This window comes from Pan troglodytes, chromosome 2 (assembly GCF_028858775.2).
Source record: "Pan troglodytes isolate AG18354 chromosome 2, NHGRI_mPanTro3-v2.0_pri, whole genome shotgun sequence".
Taxonomy (NCBI): domain Eukaryota; kingdom Metazoa; phylum Chordata; class Mammalia; order Primates; family Hominidae; genus Pan; species Pan troglodytes.
Window position 1 is genome coordinate 101,141,373 of NC_086015.1, and position 15,091 is coordinate 101,156,463.

Below are 15,091 nucleotides of genomic sequence, written 5' to 3' on the forward strand. Positions count from 1 at the left end.
GGCAGCCAGATGTCTTAGTAGAACATTAACTAGAATTATTTAATAAGGAGTGGGTTTTAGTTTATGAATGCCAAATTTTAGTTACCGTTAATAACTTCAGTAATAATCCTACTCATGATGAAAGTATGTAAGATTATTGTTTACCTACACCCTGTGGTGTCAAGGCAGACATATGATATTAGGGATATACACTGGAAGAACGTAAATGTAATTTCCGTCCTGAAAAACTGGAATTGTAGAAGGAATTTTCCAGGCAAAGAGAGCAAGGGATGAGTCCCAGCAGTGGAAATAGCATTCTGCAAAGATACACAGTAGTGTGAGAGAAAGAAAGGTAGGGAGGGAGAGAGGAAGGAGGAGATAGTGAATAGTAATGCATGTGAAGACAGTAGGCATTGCAAGCATTGTGAGTGGTAAGAGATGAAATTGGAGAAAGCCATGGGGGCTATATCCACCAAGACCTTGAAGGCAATGCCAGGGGGCTTGGATTTTATCCTGATGGCAATGCTCAGCCATTGGAGGGATTTAAGAATGATCATACTTGGCTTCTAGAAGATTGCTGTGGTTTTTGTCTGGAGAACATAGTGGGGGATAACAGATGTGGAAGCAACAAATCCGGTTAGGCCACCGATAACACTATTCTAGGGGGCGCAGTTATGGTGATGGTGTCCTGATGTTTTCTCTGACTTTAACAAGTGGGAATTTTAAACTTTATAGAAGAAGGAAGAAAGGAGACATAGCATGGCCAAGTTCAGTTTGGAATGTTTTGAGTTTGAGGTCCAGTGAAGCATCCAGGTATGGAGATAGATGTCTGGTTGGTAGTTTAGGAGTCTGAGCTAATCTGAGGATCATCATCTGAATATTTGAGTCTGTGGGCAAGAGATTTCATAAGAGCATGAAGGAAAAGCTGATATAGGCTGGAAATTGGAGAAGCATGTTATATGAGGGATGGCTACAAGAAGTGAATGTGAAAGAGATGGAGAAGAGTATTCAGAGAGTAAGAAGGGAAACCTCAGAGTGATGCCATGGAATCTAAAGGAAGAATGGTTTTCAGGAAGAGATTCAGTCTCACATTCTGCAGACACATCATATAAGATCAGGACAGAAGAACAGTCCATTGGAGTGATTAGTCGTTAGAATGGTGTCCCTGAAAGGTCATGGTTAGGATTATTGGGGAGGTAGCCCAATTGTCTGGACTTAGGAAGTGATTGGGAGTAAAGGAAAAGAAACAGGGAGGATTGGTAACTCCTTTGTAACGAGGTTAGTAATGAGGACAGAGGAGAAGGCTGTCTCTGGATATACTTTTGAATGATAGAATCTCACAGAAGGGCCAGATCAGCAACTGAGTTTCCTGAGGGACACCAAGGATTATGAACTGATGCCCTGCTGAAGGAATTAGCTTTGGGAGGTGGAATTCTTTTTCCTTTTATTGCAAGGGCCAGTGAAGGAAGTAGGCTAGATGCTGCTGCTGCTGTTGCTGCTGTGGCTGCTGTGATGCAGGTAGAGAAGAGGTGGAGTCAGGACTGTGAGGGAGTGTCTCTCTGAAAAAACAAGGCTTTCTGAGCTCTTCTGAAGTACTCTTTCTGATACTCTTCTGAGCGAGTGAATGGGATAGTTGAGGGGATGGCTAAAAGGATGCGAGAAAGGTTTCAAATAGCTGCTGTGAAAAATGGGGAAAGGTTGCAGACCAGTTTTGAGCTGAAGCTGTAAATCATGAATGATTGGCACCCTGAATCTGTATAGCTCTGCATATCCCTGCAGATTTTTTAGGTGAGACTCAGTCACCTGTTTGGAAAAGAGAAATCTGGAGTTTTCTGGATAGGGGTGACCAAGGAACAAAAGAAAGAGGCTTTGAGGTAATTGGCCATATTTGAGATCTGGATAGAGAAGATAGGAACATTTTTTGGAACTGAAAGGGACAGAGTAAGAACCAGGACAAAAGCTGTGATGAGGTAGGATAACTGGTGTGATGGGTACACCTAGGACAATTTGGTAAGGGAGCTGGAAAGATGAGCAGGTGTGAACACTGGGGAATGCCTGAGATGCAGAGTCCGAAGCAGTGCAGTTATGGGTCAGGACAAAGGCGAGGGTTAGCCAAAGGGGCAGGGAAGTGGGGAGTGGAAGTGGAGGGCATTGGAGTTGAGAGTGCCAAGGAACCCAGGTGGGGTGGGGAGTCAGGGTGGTCTAAAGGGTTGTACTTGTTATGCACAATGAAGTCAAAGCCTGTGGTAGAAAGGAGGACCAAGCCAGGTGCTAGAGACAGTAAAGGAAGAATTACCTGGCCATTCCGTGTTTTCTACTCAGATGCTTTGAAAAAATTGACACATAAAAATTGACAGATAATCGTACATATCCATGCTGTACTGAGTGATATTTTGATACACATATGTAATGTGTAATTATCAAATCAGGGTAATTAGTATGTCTGTAACCTCAAACATGTACCATTTCCTAGGAACACTCAATTTTTTTCTTTTAGCTATTTGAAACTACACAATAAATAATTGTTAACTGTAATTACCCTAAAGTGCTGTAGAACTCTAGAATTTATTCCTTCTATCTAGCTTTAATTTTGTATCCATTAACCAACCTCTTTTTATCCCCCTTTCCTCTACCCTTGCCAACCTCTAGTAACCACCATTCTACCTCTATGAGACCAACTATTTTAGCTTCCATATGTGAGTGAGACCATGCAGTATTTCTTTCTCTGCCTGACTTATTTCATTTGACATAATGTCCTCCAAGATCATCTACATTGCTGCGAATGATGGAGTTTCATTCTTTTTTATGGCTGAATAGTATTTCATTGTGTGTACATAAACCACATTTTTTTCCATTTGTCTGTTGATGGACACTTAGATTAATTCCATACTTAGCTGTTGTAAATAGTGCTGCAATAAACATGGGTGTGCAGATATCTCTTTGACATACTGATTTCCTTTTCTTTAGATGTGTATTTAGAAGTGGGATTGCTGGATCCCATAGTAGTTTATTTTTGGTTTTTGGAGCAACCTCCATACTGTTTTCCATAATGATTGTACCAGTTTATATTCCCACCAACAGTGTATAACAGTTCCCTTTTCTCTACATACTCACCAGCATTTGTTACTTTTTGTCTTTGTGATAGTAGCCATTCTAACTGGGGTGTGATATCTCATTGTGGTTTTGAAGTGCATTTCCTGGATAATTAGCAATGTTGAGCATTTTTCATGTACTTGTTGACTATTTGTGTGTCATCTTTGATAAATGTCTGTTCAGATTAATTGCCCATTTTTATTTCTTCTAATTATTTTAATAGTTTAGTAGCACAGGTGGTGTTTGGTTATATGGATAAGTACTTTAGTGGTGATTTCTGAGATTTTGGTATACCCATCACCCAAGCAGTGTACACTGTACCCAATGTGTAGTCTTTTATCCCCCATTCCCCTCCCACCCTCCCCCCAAAGTCCCCAGAGTCCATTTTTATCATTCTTATGCCTTTGCATCCTCTTAGCTTAGCTTTCACATAAGTGAGAACATATGATGTTTGGTTTTCCATTCCTGAGTTACTTCTCTTAGAATAATGGTCTCCATCTCCATCCAAATTGCTGCAAATGCCATTATTTCATTCCTTTTTATGGCTGAGTAGTATTCCACAGTATATGTACACACAGACACACACACACATACAATACACAAACACACACACACACACACACACGTTTTCTTTATCCACTCGGTTGATGGGCATTTAGGCTGGTTCCATATTTTTGCAATTGCGAATTGTGCTGCTATAAACATGTGAGTGCAGGTGACTTTTTCATATAATGACTTCTTTTCCTCTGTAGATACCCAGTTGTGGGATTGCTGGATAAAATGGTAGATCTACTTTTAGTTGTTTAAGAAATCTCCGTACTATTTTCCATAATGATTGTACTAGTTTACAGTCCCACCAGCAGTGTAAAAGTGTTCTCCTTTCACTGCATCCGTGTCAACATCTATAATTTTTTGATTTTTTAATTATGGTCATTTTTTGCCATACTTAAATATTGTGGTATCACAATCGTGGTATCACAGTTGTGGTTTTGATTTGCATTTCCCTGATAATTAGTGATGTTGAGCATTTTTTCACATGTTTTTGTTAGATTTGCTTTTGGGTTCTTAGTGATGAACTCTCTGCCTAAGTCGATGTCTGGAAGAGTCTTATGGATTTTATCTACTAGAATTATTATGGTCTCAGATCTTAGATTTAAGTATTTGATCCATCTTGAGTTGATTTTTGTATAAGGTGAGAGATGAGGATCCAGTTTCATTCTTTGACATGTGGCTTGCCAGTTATCCCAGCACAATTTGTTGAATAGGCTGTCCTTTCCCCCACTTTATTTTTGTATGCTTTGTTGAAGATAAGTTGGCTGTATTTGGCTTTATTTCTGGGTTCTCTATTCTGTTCCTTTGGTCAACATGCCTATCTTATACCAGTACCATGCTGTTTTGTTAACTATAGCCTTGTAGTGTAGCTTGAAGTCAAGTAAAGTGATGCCTCCAGATTTGTTTTTTTGTTGTTGTTTGTTTGTTTTTTGCTTAGTCTTGCTTTGGCTATGCTTTGGCTATGTGGGCTCTTTTTTGTTCCATATGAATTTTAGGATTGTTTTTTCTAGTTCTATGAAGAATGATGATGGTATTTTGATAGGAATTGCATTGAATCTGTAGATTACTTTTGGCAGTATGGTCGTTTTCACAATATTAATTCTACCCATCCATGAGCATGGGATGTGTTTCCATTTGTTTGTGTCATTGATGATTTCTTTCAGCAGTGTTTTGTAGTTTTCTTTGTAGAGATCTTTCACCTCCTTTGTTAGGTATACTCCTAAGTATTTTTTTTTTTTTGCAGCTGTTGTAAAATGGATTGAGTTCTTGATTTGTTTCTCAGCTTGGTCGTTGTTGGGGTATAGCAGTGCTCCTGATTTGTATACATTGATTTATTTTTATCCTGGAATTTTACTGAATTCATGTATCAGATGTAGAAGCTTTTTGGATGAGTCTTCAGGGTTCTCTAGAAACATGATCATATCATCAGCCAACAGTGACAGTTTGACTTCCTCTATACGAATTTGGACCCTAAATTTCTTTCTCTTGTTTGATTGCTCTGGCTAGGACTTCCAGTACTATATTGGATAAGAGTAGTAAGAGTGGCATCCTTATCTTGTTCCAGATCTTAGCAGAAAAGTTTTAACTTTTCTACTTTTACTATGATGTTACCTGTGGATTTGTCATATATGGCCTTTATTTCATTGAGGTACATTCCTTATATACCTATTTGTTGAGAGTTTTTATCAAGAAGGGATATTAAATTTTATTAAATGTTTTTCTGTTTCAGATGATCAAAAGGTTTTTATCCTTCATTCTGTTGATGTGATGTTTATTGTGTTGTATATGTTGAATTGTCTTTGCATCATTGGGATAAATTCAACTTAATTATGGTATATAATCTTTTTTATGTGCTGTTGGATTTATTTTGCTAGTATTTTATTGGAGATTTTTGCATCTTGTTATTCTAGGGTAATGGCCTGTAGTTTTCTTTTGTGTGTGTTTGTGTGTCCATGTCTGCTTTTGTTATCAGGGTAATGATGGCCTTGCATGATGAATTTTTGAATAATTCTGTCTCCTTCGATTTTTTGAAGTAGTTTGAGAATAATTGGTGTTCTTTAACAGTTTAGTAGAATTCAGCAGTGAGGCTGTGTAGTCTTGGGCTTTTCTTTGTTGGGAGACTTTTTATTACTTATTCAACCTTGGTACTAGTTATTGGTCTGTTCAGGTTTTCTGTTTCTTCTTGCTTCAATTTTGGTAGATTGTATATGTCCAGGTATCGGGGAACCTGCCCCGATAGTCACGTAGATTCTTTTCTATTTTCCTTAAGTGTCAGCTGGCTTGAGAAATAAAGGGACAGAGTACACAAGAGAGAAATTTTAAAGCTGGGCGTCCGGGGGAGACATCACATGTTGGTAGGTTCTGTGATGCCCCACAGGCTGCAAAAACCAGCAGGTTTTTGTTAGGGATTTTCAAAAGGGGAGGGAGTGTGCAAATAGGTGTGGGTCACAGACATTAAGTACTTCACAAGGTAATAGAGTATCACAAGGCAAGTGGAGGCAGAGCGAGATCACAGGACCACAAGACTGGGGCGAAATTAAAATTGCAAATGAAGTTTCGGACACCACTGTCATTGACAACATCTTATCAGGAGACAGGGTTTTGAGAGCAACCAGTCTGACCAAAAATTTATTAGGCGGGAATTTCCTCTTCCTAATAAGCCTGGGAGCACTATGGGAGACTGGGGTCTATTTCACCCCTACAGCCTCGACCATAAGATACGGGCACACCTAAGGGGGCCATTTATAGGCCTATACCCCCAGGCACATATTCTCTTTACCAGGGATGTTCCTTGCTGAGAAAAAGAATTCAGCGATATTTCTCCCATTTGCTTTTGAAAGACGAGAAATATGTCTCTGTTCCGCCCAGCTCACCAGCGGTCAGAGTTTAAGGTTATCTCTCTTATTGCCTGAACAATTGCTGTTATCCTGTTCTTTTTTCAAGGTGCCCAGATTTCATATTGTTTAAACACACATGCTCTACAATTTGTGCAGTTAATGCAATTATCACATGGTCCTGAGGCGACATACATCCTCATCAGCTGACAGCATTAAGAGATTAAAGTAAAGAGAGGCATAGGAAATCACAATGGTATTGATTGGGGAAGTGATAAGTGTCCATGAAATCTTTACAATTTATGTTTAGAGATTGCAGTAAAGACAGGCATAAGAAATTATAAAAGTATTAATTTGGGGAACTAATAAATGTCCATGAAATCTTCACAATCCACGTTCTTCTGCCATGGCTTCAGCCGGTCCCTCCGTTTGGGGTCCCTGACTTCCCACAACATCCAGGAATGTATTCATTTCCTCTAGGTTTTTTTAATTTGTTGGTGTATCATTATTCACAAAAATTTCTGGTGAGCCTTTGTATTATGGTGGTATCGGTCATCATGTCTCCTTTTTCAATTCTGATTTTACTTGGGTCTTTTCTTTTTTCTTAGTCTGACTAATGGTTTATTAATTTTGTTTTTATAAAAAACTGACTTTATGTTTCATTGCTCTTTTGTATTATACTTTAGTCTGAATGTCATTTATTTCTGCTCTGATTATTGTTTTCTTCTAATTTGGGGGTTGGCTTATTCTTGCTTTGCTAGTTTCTTGAGGTGTACTGTTAGGTTGTTTATTTGAAATAATTTTTTTATTTTGATGTTTGTTGCTATCAGTTTCCCTCTTCTGCTTTTGCTGTATCCTATAGGTTTTTGTATGTTGTGTTTCTACTTTCATTTGACGAAACAAATGTTTTAATTTTCTTCTTTTTTCATCGGTCATTCAGGAGCATGTTGTTTAATTTCCATGTGTTTGTACAGTTTCCAAAATTTCTTTCATTATTGATTTCTAGTGTTATTCCATTGTGGTTGAAAAAATACTTCGTATGATTTTGATTTTTTAAAAAATATGTTGAGACTTAATTTGTGGCCTGAAATATGGTGTGTTCTGAAGAATATTCCATTTGCTGATGAGAAAAATGTGTATTCTGTAGCTATTAGATGAAATGTTGTATAAATGTTTGTTAGGTCTATAGTGAAATTTAATCTGTGATTTCCTTAAGTTTTTTTTTTATTTTTGGTCTAGATATGTCCAAAGTTGAGAGTGGGATTTTAAAGTTCCCAGCTATTATTATATTGGGATCTAATACTATTTGCTTTATGTATCTGAGTGTTCCTGTCTTGAGTGCATGTAGATTTACAGTTGTTACATCATCTTGTTGAATGGGTCCCTTTATCCTTATATAATGGCCTTCTTTGTCTCTTTTTGCAGTTTTTGACTTGTAGTCGGTTTTTGGCTTCCATTTGTATGGAATGTCTTTTTCCATCCATTTACTTTCATTCTGTATGTGTCTCTATATGTGAAGTGAGTTTCTTTTAGGTAGCATATAGTTGAGTTCTGTTTTTTTATCCATTCGGCTAATCTATATCTTTTCATTGGGGAATTTAACCATTTACATTTACGGTTATTATTGATAAATAAGGACTTACCCTTGTCATTTTTTAAATTATTTTCTGATCATTTCGTATATACATTGTTCCTTTCTTATGGTTTATCTTTGGTGGTTTTCTATCATGATAAGGTTTGATTACTTTATCTCATTTATGTATCTTCTCTATGAGTGAGCTTTATACTTTTGTAGTTTTATGATAGTAGATAATGTTTTGCTTCCAAATGTGGGACACCCTTAAGCATTTCTTTAAAGTCTATCTAGTGGTGATGAATTTTCTCAGTTTTTGTTTGTCTGGAAGGGACTTTATTTTTCCTTCATTTCTGAGGGATAGCTTTGCTGGGTATGTTTTTAGTTGAGTTTTTTTTTTTTTTTTTTCTTTCGGCAACTTGAATATATCAGTCTATTCTTTTCTTGCCAATAAGGTTTCTGCTAAGATATATGCTGTTATTCTGATGGAGATTCCTTTGTATGAGACTTGACATTTTTCTCTATTTTTAGAAATATTTGTTTTTAGAAAATTTGTTGACTTTTGATAGTATGACTATAATGTGCCTCAGAAAGGACCTTTTGAGGTTGAATCTATTTGGGGACTTTTGAGCTTCCTGGATCTAGATGGCTATATTCTTCCAAGACTTAGAAAGTTTTTAGCTATTATTTCATTAAATAGGTTTTCTGTGCCTTTTCCCATCTCTTTTCCTCCTAGGCTTTCCTTATTCCTTTTTATTTTCTGATTGGATCATTTTAAAAAGCCTTTCTTCAAGTTCAGAAGTTTTTTCTGCTTCATCTAATCTATTATTGATACTTTCCATTGTATAGTTTATTCACTGAATTTTTTCAGCTTCAACATTTCTGTTTGGTTCTTTTTTATGACACCTATCTTGTTGACTTTATCATTCATATCATAAATAGTTTTTCTTATTTTATTGAATTGTCTATCTGTATTTTTTTGTATCTTGCTCAATTTACTTAAGATCATTATTGTGAATTCCTTTTTAGGCATTTCATAGATTTTCTTTTCTTGGTTGTCTGTTACTGGAGAATTACTGTATTTCTTTGTGTTACATTTCTTGCTTTTTCATGTTTCTTGTATTCTTACATTGTTACTTATGCATCTGGTGGAATAAGTACCTCCTTCAATTTTATGGAGTAGCTTTTGTAGGGAAAGATTTTTTCTTACAGATGTGATACATGGTGTCTGGCTTTGGATTTGGTTCTAGGTAGGCAAAGTAGTGTAGTCACAATATGTTTTTTTGGGCTGTCATCAACATCTGTGAGTGCTTCAGTGGCCTAGACTATGTGGGTCTGTGGAAGCAGTGATATGGCTTTGGTTTTGCTGGGGGCAGTATCGTCAGTGACAGTAGTCACCTAACAGTCCTGTTCCCAGTTTCTGAGTGGTGTGTGTATGCCATTCAGCTCCACTGATGAAAGGGGCACAGTCACTGGTAGTGTCAGGCTCCTGGCAGCCTGTTTTTGGGTCCTGTGGTGAGGGTGCACATTTGATGCTTAGCAGTTCCACTGCTCAAGGGGGCACAGCAACATTGTCTACATGTTGATCTTGTTTACTATACCAGGTGCCACAGCACCCACCACATGCTACGGGCTGCTTAAGGAGGTGACAAAATACTGCTAATTAGACCTGCAAAAAAGTTCAGACATCACTAGAATGTAGGTACCATGAAAGCCAGGATTTTGGTACATTTTTCACTATTGCATCTAAATGCCCATAATAGTATCTTGTTGATTATTTATTGAATGAATCAATACTTTAAAGTTTACATTGAACCTAACTGCTTTTTTGTTTACCTAGTTTTAGCCTGTTCATTTGGGGCTGCATTCCCCAGAAACATTGTTTCAAATTCTCTAAATTTTGAGAACCCAAATCCTAGTTTCACCTTTTTGTCTCTCCTTCAGCTTTTCTCTCCTTTCACTTTGCTGAGGTCAGAGCCATTTGTTGGGCCGTATTGTCTTTTCACTTACAGAATTTATAAGGCTTTAGCCACTCTCCTTGCCACTTTACTTGGCAGAGAAAATGTCCTTCTCTCCAATGCTAATACTTTGTCTTTATTATAAGTATTAGAAATTATATTGTTCTCTTCATATCATCACCTCCTTCCTTTCCTTCTGGAACCTGTCATCTATCTCTTTATACCATAGTCACTCCGTTTCCAACAAGTATAGAGCTGATTCACAAAACAGTAATTTCTGTCCTGGAACTTAAAATGGATTTTGTCTTTCCTTCCTTCTAGTTAAAAATCTCTGAAAAGGTTTCCCGTCTACTTATGACTATTCCTATTTCCTTGTTAGCTACTCACTGTTTAGCACCTCAAGTTTTGGACTGAACACATGAATTCTTGAACTGTTATGACTGTTTCTCCTGCATTCTTAAGGCTTTTCCATTTCTTCATTTATTACTCTAACAAACATTTGAGCACCTCTTATTATCAGGCATGTTTCAAGGTGGTAGAGATACTGCAGTGAATAAAATAGATAAAAATCGTTGGCCTTGTGGATGCTACATCCTAAAGGAGGAAACACATATTAAATGTTGTAGGTGTGTGTTGTGTATTTACTATAATAGTAAGTACAAGAAGAAAAATAAAACAGAAAGTGGTTAGGCAGTTTTACAGTGGAGGGGTCTGCTATTTTAGACCATGATGAGAGAATTTTCATTGGTGAGATGGTTTCAAGTAAAGGTCTGAAGGAGGCGAGAGAGAGTGAGTCATATAGGTATCTGGGGGATGAACATTGTAAGTAGAGAGAAGAGTAAAGGCAAAATTCCCAAGGTGGGTGTGTGCCTGATGTTTCTGAAGACTAGTGAGGAAGATAGTCCTCATCTTTCTTGAGCTCACAGTGGCATTTGGCATTCTTGACTCCTGTCTGCCTTTTGAAGTGTTCTTTGTTTCTTTGGAGATCTCTGGTATTCTATAGAGACTAACCTGGTCTGGTTTTGACCTCCTCTATCTCTTTCACTGGTTTCTTCTTTTCATTGTTTTTGCCTCGTAATCTTTTTTTTCCATAGGGATCTTTTGTTGTTTCCTCTTTTTTTCCTGCGCACATTGTATATTGCCAAACTACATTCTTAAATTGTGCCTCTGTTTATCAGACATCTCAACTTTTGTATCACAAGGGACCAAAAACTTCACATTTGACAACTAAATAGTTCATTGCCCTACCTGCCACTTACCCAGAGCCCTAATTTTCACCTCCCTTTCTATTTTCCATGTCCATTTTTTTTGGCTTACCTAATCAAATTGTTGTCTAATTTAGAGAACTCAGTTATCTGTGACCATATTATTCCTCACCCACCACTTCTAACTGGTCATCTTATCAAACTCTTTATCTTCTGTGCTCCAATCTTCATCAGCCATATCCCTGCCATAGTAAACATATTTCAAACTTCTGTGTCTTTGTGCATACTATGGCTTGTGTCTAGAATACTCTTAACACTCTTCGAATTAAGCTCAAATGTTATCTTCTATGCAAAGAAGGTTTCTCTACATCCCCACTCGTTAATTATGTCTTCCATTGTGTACATATCTCTTGTAAGCCCCCTACAGTGATATTAATATAATGATGAGTATGTTCCTAGCTTGTAAGCTCCTTGAAGACCTCAGCTAAATCTTATTAATCAGTATACATAATGCTTTCCTGTATTTTGTTGCGTTGGGCCCCAACATAGCAAAGAGAGTAGATAGAGAAATGCATTTGGACTAAGAGTACTGCATTACAACATATTGAACATGAGGGAAAAACATTGAAAATTCCAAAGATACATATGCCTTCATCAGTAACATTCATATAGTATACACATAATACCAAAATCTTGGAGAGCAACTAGAATGAACATTTTGTTAATGTTTGCCTGAGTCCTGAGTGCTTTCATTCTACTCATTCATTGCTACAATGGTAGACAGTCCTGTTGGCAGACAGATATAGGGCCCGCATAATGAGGGCCTGTAGATAGGCTGAACTTGTCCAGGTTGAGGGTGAAGAACAACTGCTTTAGATCAATCTTAAAATTTTAATTCTATAAATACATAATTTATTGCAGGTGTTTACTTTGAATAGCAGTGTATTTTTCCTGCTACTTTTTTGTTTCTAAATTCAGAAACTTTTTGTTGTTGAAGGTGTTTTAATTACGAATACGCATTTCTCGTAAGATTATGAGGGAAAAATTAAGCAACTAAAACATTTAAGGGAACTAAAAAATACTCTTTAGTAAACTTATAGGGATTCCGGAATAGCAAAGAAGCAGACAGTTAAGGGGAAGGAGAAACAAGTTTTTTTTTTTTTTTTAAATTATTTACTACTTTAAAAAGGTTAAATGTAAAGTCTTTCATTAGTTTCACAAAATGTATCTTCCTCATTTGGAAAGCAACCTGTTATGCTTTGAAAAGAATGAGCAAGTAAAAATAATAGGGAGATAAATACATTTTTGACAAAAATTACTGTTTTGAGATTTTAATGATGTTAAAAGTGGTAATCTTGTTCATTTTCTTCTTTTAAATCATTGCCCAGATTATATAAGACTCTTTTGCAAATTTCTAAAGCATTTTAAGGATATTTATGATATTTTAATGAGCAGCCTGTAGTTCGCTTTCTTCAAGTGGCGACATAGGATGAGCAGCCACTTCATACTACTTATAGAAAAGAATTAATTACTGTTCTTTTCATGTTCCAGTGTTCTTTTTGACCTGGGGAGAAATATTGTGGCTAAAAATTACAATAAACCAAATTGTTAACAAAAAATGTATATCTTTCATATAAATGACCATTTTCAAAATGTCAATTAGCATATCTTCTACTGCCAAACTGAGAGGTTGTTTATGCTGTTTATATGAGGAGAGGGCACAGGTGACTTATAGTGCCAGCTCTCAGAATGAGCAGAAGGTTGGACGGGTGAGGTGGAGACAACTGGAATCAAATTGTAGTTGAAACTAGTGAAAGGTGAGACGTGCAGTGTCTCTAGAAGGCTGGTGACATTCTAAATGTAGAGGCTCACAAGATGTATTAAATCCTAACACATCAAACAATGCCATGTGCTTACTCAGAAATCCCCTTTGACACCTGTGGGAACAAATTTAAAAATATTGTTTGCTTGCAATCAGTTTGCTGAGTTAATAGGTTCTAAACATTTTCTCAACCTTTCATATGCTAAATCTTTTTTAAAGGTTAGTGAAATACTCCTTTATACTAATTTGAACTTAGATCAAAACGTGGAATGAGGTGAAAAAATGACATTATAATTATGATGTTCTTGCCTTCTGGAAGATCAGATTCTTATAAAACATTGTCATGTGAACCTAAAGTGCCCTAAGGTGGTTTTGCCTTGGTGTCCTGATTGTTTTCTGACTCACACTTGAGCTTTTCTTTTATAAGGGCTAGTGAGCATAATAGGTGACAGAGACTGTAGGATGGGCATTCTTTTTACAATTACGTAAGTGAGCATGTTTGGAAGGCAGGGTGAGTTGGCTCATGGGCCTAAAGCTTTTTAGAATCTGGAAATAGCATGAAGTGGAATGCCAACATACTCTGATATAGCAGCTCAGTTTTTCCTCATACAGAGTATGCATTAATGTGAGTTTGCTTTACCAGTAACTTAACTATGAGCAGGCAAAATGGACTTCTGCAACTGTTTGTCTTCAAGTATGCCCAATGCTATCCATGGTTTGAATTAACATTATGTATCAGGACTTCCTGTTTTACCAGGAAGGGGTCACAAGTGGGCTCTTTCTCTGAACTGAAGTACCATGTTACTGTCTTTTCCTCATCTTCTTGAATAATGTTTCATATTGTGCCAGCTTTATGGGTTAACACAATGCTGAAATGATGAGGTCTGTTGAGGTGTTATCTCAAGTACCAAGAACTTGAAATACTCTCCCTTATCTCTGTAATAATAAAGGCTAAATTTAAATACTCATAAGGTTTACTGTGGTCTCTTTACATCTCTCTCCATATTTACCTCTCACTCTTGTCATTTTCGTACCCTAACCTCCAGTCATATTAAACTCCCTTAGGAGCTGACACCTCACTAAAAACACACACATGCATGAGCATCACATAGTCACTTTTTCTGTCCTCTTTAAAGAGTGTACTTCCTCTAGGAAGCATCCCCCAAGTTACCTTCTGTGCTCTCACTTCTACCAAGTCTGGACTAGTTGCTCGTGCTCTGGGTTCCCATGTGTACAGTACTTCTCCCCTCATGACATTTACCGTATAGCTTTTTAAAGGTCATGCTTACTGTGCTCTTCAGTAGATTGTGAACTGCCCAAAGGAACAGAAGCCATTAGTCTTATTCACAAATGTATCCCTGGTGTCTACACAGAATCTGTTTTATAATAGCTTATCAGTCTGTTCCATTATTTAAGTAATGATGCTTATTATTGTCTATTTTGTTTTCAAAGATTCGCCAAAGTGAGGACAAAAGGAACCATGCTGAGAAGCCAGTCACTCTTCCAGTGCAGGAAGATCCCAAAAAGGCATATGATCTTTCCAGTTCCACTTCAGATACCAAAATAGGAGAAAGTGACAGACAGCCAAAAGAAAGCTTTTTTCAGTTTCTTGGTAACTTATTCAATATCTCGGGGAAATCATCTCTAGGTGAAGCTAAGCAGTCTTCTTTCAAAGATGACCAGCATAAAACTGAGAAAGATTTACAAAATCCCAGTGACCATCATGAAGACGGGATCAAAAGGGAGAGAGACATTTTCAGTGGCTCCCTAAGAACCCAGACAAATCCAACAGAAGAACAAGACTCTAACTCATCCGAACTCTCAGATGCTTTTTCTTTGGATACAACACAAGACAGTGACCAAGAAACCACTAATTTGCTAAAGTAAGTTTAAAATTTCATTGAACCAAAAAAAATTGAGCTTTTTGGACCTAGCTTTTGAGCTTTAGCTTTAATCCTAGTAATTGGTGGGATTGGAAAAGATATTCTGTAGTGTCCCTACTACTGGGTAAGAAATTGTATGATTCTCTGTACCATACAAGTAATCAATCATGGTACAGAGAACCATACAGGTAA

General features: G+C 37.1%; 1 protein-coding gene across 5 annotated transcripts in view; it reads left to right on the forward strand.

Moving 5' to 3' along the window:
- Nucleotides 1–15,091, forward strand: part of CRYBG3 (crystallin beta-gamma domain containing 3) — a 126,481-nt gene that overhangs the window by 29,153 nt on the left and 82,237 nt on the right. For all 5 annotated transcript variants that reach the window (XR_010155658.1, XM_526496.8, XM_063806929.1 and 2 more), the window contains one exon: nucleotides 14,469–14,899. Coding sequence is in view for 3 of the 5 variants with exons in the window: in XM_526496.8 (XP_526496.4) it covers nucleotides 14,469–14,899 (431 nt within the window). In the remaining 2 variants the exon portion in view is untranslated. The remainder of the gene's footprint in view (nucleotides 1–14,468; nucleotides 14,900–15,091) is intronic.